Source organism: Narcine bancroftii, chromosome 14 (assembly GCF_036971445.1).
Source record: "Narcine bancroftii isolate sNarBan1 chromosome 14, sNarBan1.hap1, whole genome shotgun sequence".
In the NCBI taxonomy this organism is placed as follows: Eukaryota; Metazoa; Chordata; class Chondrichthyes; order Torpediniformes; family Narcinidae; genus Narcine; species Narcine bancroftii.
Window position 1 is genome coordinate 38,428,421 of NC_091482.1, and position 11,407 is coordinate 38,439,827.

The following is an 11,407-nucleotide window of genomic DNA, read 5'->3' on the forward strand; positions in this document are numbered from 1 at the left end:
AAAAAAAAACCCAATTTTTAATCACTTTTAAAACTTTAATAATGGGTACTTTAAAAACTAGCTGAGGAGGGGTGGGATCGCACATCTGTCCTCTATGCCATCTTGCCACGCCCCCCCCCCCCTTCTAATTCTAAGCATATGTGTATGTAAGTTCAGAAAAGTTTTCTGATTCACAGCCGAATCTCACTTCTCTTTCCTCCAAGTTCCTTATACTGGGCACAGAATTTAACATTTATGAAGTTCACCAGGCTTTGGTGCTTGAAAGGTAAACAGGAAGGTGCTTGTTGGTTTTCAGAGAGAGATTTGTTGTTCCAGACACCCACAACTGATTGATTTTTAGTCAGCCACTTCAGTGTCTTGCTGATGAAACTTTCCCCCTCAGGGTTTTCCAGATGATAACCTCTTTCTTTCATGTCACCACAGAGTTCCTTTTTGTCTCACTTACTTCAATGAAAGTTTAAGCAGCCAGTCCTCTCCTCTTGCATGAACTACAAGGGCTTTGACCAAGCTGAACTGAGCACTCACAACCCATCTTCCAAGGGGGGTTTTCCACAAGCTTTCCAGCTTGTCCTGTTCCAGTCCCAGCTGCTGTTGAATTGTAAACCTGCAGAACTGAATCCTCTCTCTCTCTCAGAGAAAATAATGTTTGACTCTTTTTGCTTGAAAAACCACATGATCCTCTTAGAACAGCAAGTTCCACTTCAACTGTGGCTCCGACAAGTTCTTTCATCTGTTGCCTTTTTGTAACCAACAATCCATTAGTGAAGTCTCTTGGGTACCGTAATGGAAAATTCTAACCTGTTTTTTTTAATTTGCTGCTCTTGGTTTTGCAAGGCTGAGAACCTGCTTGTGTTTTAGAATCAGCAGACATAAGCTAAATTCCACCGAGGGGCCAGAGATGCTGTTATCTGAAGAAAGGACATCTGTGTACCAAGAACATTTAATCTTCCTGCTTGTTTTGATCACAGACTGTCAGAGGCCTAGCCTTGATGCATAATAAACCATTGTATTCAAAGTGATAAGCTGAAAATTATGTTACTAGTTAGAAACCTAGTATGCTAGCTTGCTTGCTTATCTTTCTTGCAATGCTGGGAATAGGTGCTTGGGTAAGCAGTTTTTGGGTAATATAACCCATGGTCCCGCTGCTGAAGAGAGAGACTCTCCGAGAGGTGGCAACATCTCTCAGCAAGAAGAAGAACTTCTAGGGTCCAGCCAACGTCCCGGTCAGGGGAGGTGGAGAAACTGCTACTGGCGCCCTGACAACCTACTACAAGTGTGCAGTCGTTGCCTCGCTTCGGCAGTTGGGACCAGTCCAAGCGTTGATAAGTATAGTTGGGAAGGGCTTGCATATTGTAGTTTGAAATCAGCTTTTGAATTTGTAATAATCATTTGTATAATCTGAACTGCTCTCGGTGTGTGTGTCTATTTTCTTTCAGTAGCTCAAACACTGTGACCAATCTAAAATGAACAAAATGAGAGGTACAAGTTTACCCAAGACAATTGGCGTTGCGAGCAGGGTTGGTCTCAAGATGTTTCGCCGAAAGAAAGAGGTGAGCCCTGAGCAGTTCTTGATTCCTGGATGGACTTCCAAAGATGATGGGTTTGGCATGTTGGCCAATACCCTGTCTTTGTTGGGACCACCCATTAGTTGGGATGAGAAGTTAGATTCATCAAGTGCACCTCTGGGAGAGCGGGTTGCCACTCTCCTTCGAGAAAGTAAATTTCCTGGTAAAAAGGTGACGCTGATGGATAGTTTTTGGTTGCTGGCCACAGCCTTATGCCACTCCGTTCAGCATGAAGCAGAATCAGTACAAAGAGAAGTAGAATCTCAGCGCAAGAGAAAGCAATGGAGATCGATTTAGGCAAAAGGGAGGAGAAACTCTGGCAGCCTGGCTCTTGCGTGTCTGGGAACAAGGAAGGGGTAATGTATTTTTAACCCCTGAGGAATTGTTGGGATTAGGAACATTGTCTACTGATATCAGGGTCACTGCTGAGCTGCAGGGTAGAGGGAGAGAGGTGGATTACTTACTTACTACTCTAGGGGATGCCCTGCTACGAGTATACCCATCACCAGTAGATTGGGATTTACATTTGCAGAACAATTGGAGAACTCCAGAGAAGAGCATAGCAGTAATTCATCAACAGGCCCTGGCCTCTGCCTTGTAGAGGCCTTGTAGAGGCTGTGGGTACACGGGGGGAGCCCTGATGAAGAGATATTCACGGCCGGAATGCATACCAGATTGGTTCATTCCGCCCAACCCACTACACGGGGTCTGGTTCTGTCCTTAACTAGTCCACTAATTGGGCACCCTGTGTCTGAGGCGGTGCATGCCTTATCTGGGCTTCGAGAATTAGAACTGGGAGGTAAAATCCACTCACATACAACCCACGTTAAATCAGACAATCAGGATGAAAAGAGATGGGCTGCTGCTAATAACGGAGCGACAAGAAAGGACCTTTTTCTAACCTTGTTAAAGTTAGGCGTACCTAAAAGTGATATTGATGGGAAACCTACTGCAGTCCTTTATGCCCTTTATAAGAGAAAAGCAGGGGAACATCATCCCCAGCTGCTGAGTCCTCTTGGCTCAGTTGTGCCCTCTGCTCCCCCTGCTGCTTCTATCGAGCTGGCTTCTCCTGCTCCAGTTACCCGTGATGAGGTACAACGAATGGTTAACAAGGCTCTAATGGATAATAATGGCATGTGGGCCTGGAAGCCCCCGAACCCTACTAAAGCATGAAGGTGTGGGCAGGCCTTCCATGTCTACACCATTGAGATACAGTGGATACACGGGGACCCACGGCCCTACATACCGTTAACAATCCATTAGGGTGGGGGTAATGACCGCCAATATTTGGCTTTGGTCGATACCGGTGCGGAGCACTCGGTGATTCCGGGTAACCCCGACCTCTGGACTGGACCGACCTTTCGAATAGAGGGGTTGGGAGGGGCGGTCACCCTGGCAAAGGAAATAAAAGTCCGTGCCACGGTGGGTGATAGCCCTTCTCCTATCTAGTTACATGCCCTCGTGGCTGCTACTGACGAGTGTATCCTGGGTATTAATATGTTGGCCGGTATGGCCCTTAATACTAGCCAAGGGGGATTTGCATTTGGAATTCGGACTATTACAAAAAAACTAGTAGTGGGTCAGGCTAAGTGGGATCCTGTGATGGTGCCACCCCCCATGAAACCAGTGTGCATTCCACAATATCGCCTCCCTGGAGGGCAAGAAGAGATTAGTGCCACCATTGGTTTTGCAAGAAGAAGGGGTAGTGAGGCCCGCAACATCGCCCTTTAATAGCCCTGTTTGGCCGGTCCAGAAGCCGGACGGCTCCTGGAGAATGACAGTTGATTATCGCTTTTTGAACAAACATGCCCCACTACTTGCTTCAGCAGTTCCGGACGTTGTTACCCTTATTGAAAACATTGCTACTGGGAACTCAGGAACATGGTATGCTGTCATTGATCTCGCTAACGCCTTCTTCAGTATTCTTATAGCTGAGGACTCACAGGATCAGTTCGCCTTTACCTGGAAGGGGGCGCCAGTATACCTTCACTCGCCTCCCTCAGGGTTATGTACACTCTCCCACTATTTGCACAGCCTAATTGCCCGTGACCTGGAGACAGTGCCAGTATCGCCTTCTCTCTCAATTCACCATTATATTGATGATGTGATGATCCAAGGGGCCACAGAAGAGATGGTACAGGAAGGTTTGGAGAGTGTCCAAGATACCCTGATGCAAAGAGGGTGGGCCATTAACCCCACCAAGGTACAGGGCCCATCCCAGACAGTTATTTTCCTTGGAATTCAGTGGCATGCTAGAGAACAAGTGGTTCCCGATAAAGTTCGCAATAAAATCGCAGACTTGGCCACTCCTACTAACAAACAAGAGACCCAGCGTTTCCTGGGGTTATTGGGATACTGGCGACGCCATATTCCACACTTGGCATTGCTTTTACGTCCTCTGTATAAGGTTACCCGAAAGAAAACAGATTTTGTATGGGGTGACGATCAGGAAAGGGTGTTCCAGTCCGCCGAGTAGGCTATTCTTCAGGCCCTGCCCATTGCTCCCCGCATTCCAGATACCCGCTACGAACTACAGGTCTCCGTTACTGATGATGTGGCCTGCTGGAGCCTCAGGCAGAAACAAGAGGGTCGCCGAGTCCCGCTGGGATTCTGGTCACGTACCATGCCTGAGGCTGCCACTCATTATTCTGCTTTTGAACAACAGTTACTAGCCTGTTACTGGGCCCTGCTGGAGACTGAAAGAATGACAGGTGATGCAGATGTTCAATTGAGACCTGCACTTCCAATAATGAATTGGGTTCTGGCTAATGATGCTAATCTAAAGATCGGGCGGGCACAGCAGTCTTCTATTGTTAAATGGAAGTGGTATATTCAGAGTCGTGCAACCAGAGGGGCTGAAGGGGTGGGCCGCATACACGAAGAGGTGGCTGATCTTCCGTCTCGTCATGAGGACGTTGAACCTGCCTTGCCCCCTCCTTCACCAGTTCAGTGGGGTAAACTATATGATTTGCTCACTCCAGCGGAACAAGAGGATGCCTGGTTTACTGATGGTAGCAGCCGGTGGGTGCAAGGAAAGCAAAAGTGGAAGGCAGTAGCTTACCATCCCAAGTCAGGAACTCACTTATCAGAGGAGGGGATGGTGGCTCCAGTTAGTATGCTGAGTTGAAGACAGTCACTTTACCACTAGATCCCCATGATCACCCTCTTCGCCTGTTTTTTAAGCTTTACTTTACTTTACTTTACTTTACTAAAGCTCCAGCATTTTAAATAAGATTTGTTTTAAAGTGTTTATATGTGACCTACACAAAATACCTGCCTAAATTTATCTCCCAAAAACATATCTATAATCCGTTACATCTCTCTCTCTCTCTCTCTCTCTCTCTCTCTCTCTCTCTCTCTCTCTCTCTCTCTCTCTCTCTCTTCTCTCTCTCTCTCTCTCTCTCTCTCTCTGCCCTGAGTTTTCTCTCTCAGACTGACTGGTGTCTGACTGGTGTCTTTTTGCAGGGGATATCTGTACAGTGACCGGTCTCTCTCTTTATCCCTCTCATCAGGGGGTTAGCTGTACACTGACCAGTATCCCTTCGTTCCTTTCTCTTGGGGGATATCTGTATACTGACCACTGTCTCTGTCACTCTCTCTCAAGGGGATAGCTTTTCACTGACCAGTGTCTCTCCATCCCTCTCCATCAGAAGGAATATCTCTACACTGAAAGGTTTCTTTCCATCCCTCTCTCTCAGGGGAATATCTGCACTGAGCAGTGTATCTTTGTCACTCTCTCTGAATGATAGTTATCTATTTGTCACCCTCAGGTAGATATTTGTACACTACCGGTGTCTCTCAGTCCCTCTGTCTTCTGGTGCTATGTCCACACTGATCCCTGTCTCACCATGCATTCCCCCGCCCATACTCACTCTCCCCCTCTAGTTCACTCTCTCTCTCTGCCTCTCATTCTTCACACCCCTTCTACCCAATCTCTTCCATGCCTTCCCTTCCCTCGCCTTCTCCCCCACCATCTCACACCCCTCTCCTCTTTCCCCCAAATCCCCTCTGCACTTCACCCCCACTCATCCCACTACTCCTTTCACCGGTCTCCCTCTCAAAGCCTCCAAATCTGAGAGTTAAACAGCACGGTCACACCAGAGAGGACTGAGGGAGACAAGGGATCTGCACAGCAGGGGACTGACCGTTGACAATTTAGACATGTATTTCCAAGAATCCGGGTCACATACGTATAAAGAGACAACAGGAGGGTTAAAAATAAAAAAGCTGCAGAAATGGAAATGAGGGGTGTCAACAAATACATGGCCACAAACTTCATCTCAGATGCTCATAAATAGTCCATCATAGTGTAACTGTGGCGTACAGGTCAAGACAGATATAAAACCAAGAGGGGGAGTGGGGAAGAGGGCGAGAGAGAGAGGGTGGGTTGGTAGGCAGGGAGATAAAGATAGATAGTGAGAGAGCGGGAGAGAGAGAGACCAGTATACAGAACACCGATATCTCTCTGAGTGAGAAGGGCAGGTGGACACTGGTTTATGTACAGATGATGTACAGATATCCCCTTGGGAGAAAGTCAATTTGCAAATGCCACTGTAACATATTTGGGTCATATAATTGTTCAGGCAAAGTTGTACCTATTCAAGCTCAGGTGAATGCAATTTCTGAGTTTCCTACTACCAATGGCAAGAAGGCAGTGAAAAGGTTTTTAGGAATGGCAGGATATTATTAGAAATTTTGCTGAGGTTGCTCTTCCTTTAACCAACCTTTTGAAGAAAGAGGAGAAATGTGTGTGGACTAAATTTTGTCAGAGAACTTTGGAAAATTTAAAGGAGATTCTATGCCATTTTCTTGTGTTAAATTCTCCTGATTTTGACAGACCGTTTTCTTTAGCAGTGGATGCCAGTGAGGGAGCAGCAGGTGCAGTTTTATTACAAAAACATGATGAAATTGACCATCAAGTTGCCTACTCTTCAAAAGATTCAATGTTCATCAAAGGTACTATTCCTATCATTTTTGCTCTGTGGAATTTTGATGTATATCTCGGTACCTCTCATGAACCAATTGTGATATTTACTGACCACATTTCTCTGGTGTTTTTGAATAAAAACAGAAGATTGTTAAACTGGAGTTTAATATTACAAGAATGTAATCTGCAAATTAATTATATCAGAGGCAAAAATAATATGATAGCAGATTGTCAAGATGTTAAAATTGTCATGTATCATCATTGGGTTACTTTATTATAACATGTCATATTGTGTGTATTGTTATTTCTTTAGTGATCTTAAAGACGGTTTAGTTATAACAAATTTAACTCAAGAGTCAAAATTCCTTTAAAGGGGAAAAGTGTGACAGAGTATATGGATATGTTTTTTTGGGAAGATAAATTGGGAAAAGTTTGTTAATGTAGGCCACATACAAACACTTTTAAACAGATCTTATTTAAAATACTGGAGTTCTGCTCATGCTGGACATGTTGGGGCCTAAAATGCTTTGGAGAGTGCTCAAAAGACTTCACAAATGGATTGTTGTTTACCAAAAAGCAACAGGACCTGCAGAAAGTCTGCAGTGGAACCAGCTGTTCTAAGAGGGTCATGTAGTTTTGCAAGCAGAGAGAGTCAAACTGACTTTCTCTCTGAGAGAGAGAGAGAGAGAGCGAGAGAGAGATCAGAAATCAGTTCTGCAATGTTACAGTCAGCAACAGCAGCTGGGACTGGAACAGGACAAGCTGGAAAGCTTGTGGAAAACCCCATTCAGAAGACGGGTTGTGAGTTCTTATTTCAGCCTGGTCAAAGCCCTTGTGGATCATGCAAGAGGAGAGGACTGGCTGCCTAAACTTTCATTGAAATAAGTGAAACAAAAAGGAACTCTGTAGTGACATGGAAGAAAGAGGTTATCATCTGGAAAACCCTGATGGAGCAAGTTTCTTCAGCAAGACACTGGAGTGGCTGATTAAAAAGGAATCAGTTGTGGATGTCCTAGAACAACAAATTTCTCTCTGAAAACTGACAAGAAACTTCCTGAGTGGTAACCATTCACCTTTCAAGCACCAAATCCCGGTAAACTTTGTAAATGTTAAATTCTGTGCCCAGTATAAGAATTGCCTGCAACCAGTGAACTTGGAGGAATGAGAAGTGAGAATGGACTGTGAACCAAAGAACTTTTCTGAACTTACACGCACATTACATACACATGTGTTAGAATAAGAAGAGAGTTAAGTTAGGTTAGTTAAATCAATAGTGATAAGTTAAAGTGTAATTCTGTTTTTATGTTTAAAGATAATTAAAAGCAACTTTTGTTTAAGTAACTATTTCTCTTGGTGAATATCTATTGCTGTTGGGTTTTGGGGACCTCTGGGCTCTGATACGGAGAGATAGAGATGGAAAGACACCAGTCAGTGGACACATATCCCCCTGAGGGAGAGGGAGGAGAGACATCAGTCAGTGGACTCATATCTTCCTGAGGGAGAGGAACAGAGTCACCAGTCAGTGTACCGATATCCTCCTGAAGGAGAGGGACGGAGAGACAGCAGTCAATGGACACATATCCTCCTGAGGGAGAGGGATGGAGAGACACCAGTCAGTGTACATATATCCCCCTGAGGGAGAGGGATGGAGAGACACCAGTCAGTGTACATATATCCCCCTGAGGGAGAGGGACGGAGAGACATTGGGCACAATCATTAATTCTTATTGTCTTGCCTTTGAAGACATGTCCACCCACATGAGCTGTGGTCACAACACTCCTGGTCCATTTGTAGGCAAGACTTCAACTGAGCAGCCTACTCAAAGCTTCCAAGACCCTGGCACTGGTCTCTCCAAGTAACTTCACTGTTAGTCACCCTCAAAATAAAGGACTTTGTGAATGACTGGGGCTTTTTCGTGGATTGACCTGTCCCAAGAGGGTTTTTTGAGAAACAGAGCATTCTTTGTTCTGAAATCCACAAAAATGGTTGCCACGAGCTGCTTTAAAAAGATGTTTTCTGCCCAGTGGTCAGAATGATTTAACCTCACAAAATCACATCTTTGTAAATCAGGAACAGATGGGAACAAGCCTTCCCTCAGTTCTTCCAATGTATCAAATTATCATTGGGTGTGGCTTATGATGCTGCTTGTGTGAAATGTTAAATGTTAACTGTAAATATTCAGTCCCTTCTGTCTATATATCTTTCAGTCTTCACAAACAGGATTGTTGTAGGTGTTTCTACCTGGTATCAGTTTGGCCGAGGCAGTTACGATTTTCAGAGTCAGACCCTCTCCAAATTGGACCCATATGCAGGACAACAACTTTTTCATCATTTTATGATCTTCCGTCGTGGTCATCGATGTGAGATGGCCTTTGCAATGTAAATGTGGAAGAAAACAGAGGTGGGGTAAGTCTGATATCTCAGCACAATCTCCACCAACTGCCTGTGCTCTCACTGTCCATGGGACCAGGTGCACACACTTCCTCAAAAATCATTTCAAACCTCATGACCACATTTCACATTTCTATAACCACACTCATCACATGCGCACGCGCGTGCGCGCACACACACACACACACACACACACTCATTCGCACATGTAAAAGCACCACACACACACGCACTCACACAAACACAGGCACACACATACACACACACTCACAAACACACATGTGCACACATGCACACTCATACAAACACTCACACACACATGCACATACACACTCACAAACACACGCATGCACACATGCACACACACATACAAACACTCACACATACATGCACACACACTCACACACACAATTTATATGTAAGACCTGGTGTGCATGTGTGTGCGCATGTTTATGTGTGTGTGTGAGTACGTATGTGTGTGTACATGTGTGTTTGAGTGTGTGTGCATGTGTGTATGAGTGTGTATGTGTGAATGTTTGTGTGTGAGTATGCCTGTGTGTGAGTGAGTATTAGATTGTGTGTGTGCATGTGAGTGTATGTGTGTGTACACATGTATGAGTGTGTGTGTGCATGTTTGTGTGTGTGAGTGCTTGTGTGCATGTGTATGTGTATGTGTGTGCATGTTTGTGTGTGTGTGAGTTTGCATGAGTGTGTGGGCATGTGTGTGTGTGTGTGTGAGTCCTGGTGTTAATTTGTGTGCACATGTTTGTGTGTGTGTGTGTAAGTGTGCATGTGTGTGTTTGAGTGTGTGTATATGTGTATGAGTTTGTGTATGTGCAAATGTGTGTGAGAGTTTGCCTGTTTATGAGTGAGTATTAGATTGTGTGTGTGCATGTTTGTGTGTGCGAATGTGTGTTTGTGTATGTGTGAGCATGAATGTTTATGTGTGTGCGCATATGTGTGTTTGTGTGTGTGAGTGTGTGTATGTGTGTGAATATTTGTGTGTGTGTGCAAGTGTTTGTTTGTGTGCATGTGTGTGCAGGTGTTTATGTGCATGTGTGTGTGTGTTTATGTGCAAACGTTTGTGTTTGTGCGCATGTGTGAATGAGTGTGCGAGTGTATGTGTGTGTCAATGTGTGTGCGTGCCTGTGTGCGTCTGTGTGTATGATTGTGTGTAAGTGAGTGTGTGTGTATGAGTGTGCATGCGTGTGGGTGTGTGTGCATGTGTGTGGTCGAGTGCTGGTGTGCATGTGTGGGTGTGTTTGTGTGTGTGAGTGTGTGTATTTGTATATGAGTCAGTGTGTGTGTGTGAGTGTGCCTGTGTTTGAGTGTGTATGAGATTGTGTGTGCATAAGTGTGTGTGTGTGAGAGTGTTTGTGCATGTGTGTGTATGAATGTGTGTGTGTCTGTGTGTGTGAGTGTTTGTGCTTGTGTTTGTTTGTGTGTGTGTGTTTGAATGTGTGTGTGCAAGCACGCGAGTGTTTGTGTGGGTGTGGTAATGTGTGTGTGTGTTTGTGTGTGTCCGTCCAAGGGTGTATTTGTGTATGTGTGACTGAGTGTGTGTGTGTGTGTTAAACTGTGTGTGTGCATGAATGTGTGTGTGCATGTGTGAGTGTGTGTCTGTGTGTGCATTTTTATGTGAGTGTTTGTGTGTGTATGTGTGAATGTGTGTGTGTGTGTGAGCATTTGTATGTGTGTTTGTGCATGTGTGAATGCGTGTGCATCTGTGCGTGTTTGTGAGTGTGTGTGTGTGTGTGTGCAACTGTGTGAGTGTGCGAGTGCTGTTGTGCATGTGTGTGGGTTTGTTTGTGTGTGCATGTGTGTATGAGTGTGTGTGTCAATGTTTGTATGTGAGTGTGCATGTGTATGAATGTGTAAATGTGTCTTTGCAATTGTGAATGTGTGTCCATATGTGTGTGTTTGTGAGTGTGTGTGTGCAACTGTGTGTGTGCAACTGTGTGTGTGCGAGTGCCAGTGTGTGGGTGTGTGTGTGTGAGTGTGCATGTGTGTATGAGTGTGTGTGTGAATGTTTGTGTGTGAGTGTGCATATGTATGAGTGTGTAAATGTGTGTGTATGCATGTGTGAGTGTTTGTGTGTGTTTGAATGTGTGTGTGCACATGTGTGAGAGTGTTTCTATGTGAGAGTAGGTGTGCGTATGTGAGTGTGTGTTTGTGTGTCTGAGTGTGTGTTTATGTGTGTGAGTTTTTGCGTGTGTGTCTGAGTGTGTGTGTGTGAGTGTGCATGTGTGTGCACATGTGAATGTGTTTGTGCATGTGTGGGTGTGTTTGTGCATGTGTGTGTATGTCTGAGAGTGTGTCTGTGTGTATGTATGTGTTTGTGAGTATTTGTGTGCGTATATGTAAATATGTGTGAGCATGAGTGTGCATGCATGTTTGTGTGAGTGTGTCTGAGTGTGTCTGAGTGTGTGTGAGTGTGCATGTGTGAATGTGTTTGTGCATGTATGCACAAGTGTGTTTTCATGTGCGAGTGTGTGTCTGTGAGTGCATTTGTGTGTGAGTGTGC

At 44.9% G+C, this 11,407-nt stretch overlaps 1 protein-coding gene across 10 annotated transcripts in view; it reads left to right on the forward strand.

Moving 5' to 3' along the window:
- The first annotated feature begins 1,158 nt into the window (after window positions 1–1,158).
- Window positions 1,159–11,407, forward strand: part of LOC138749785 (craniofacial development protein 2-like) — a 33,598-nt gene continuing 23,349 nt past the window's right edge. For 3 of the 10 annotated variants that reach the window (XR_011348861.1, XM_069911652.1, XM_069911653.1), the window contains exons 1-4: window positions 1,159–1,326; window positions 1,437–1,550; window positions 6,417–6,521; window positions 8,700–8,898. Coding sequence is in view for 7 of the 10 variants with exons in the window: in XM_069911651.1 (XP_069767752.1) it covers window position 1,326; window positions 6,420–6,521 (103 nt within the window). In the remaining 3 variants the exon portion in view is untranslated. Of the gene's footprint in view, window positions 1,327–1,436; window positions 1,551–6,402; window positions 6,522–8,699; window positions 8,899–11,407 lie in introns of all 10 variants that reach the window. The other 7 variants (XM_069911651.1, XM_069911645.1, XM_069911648.1 and 4 more) reach the window with 6 other exon arrangements.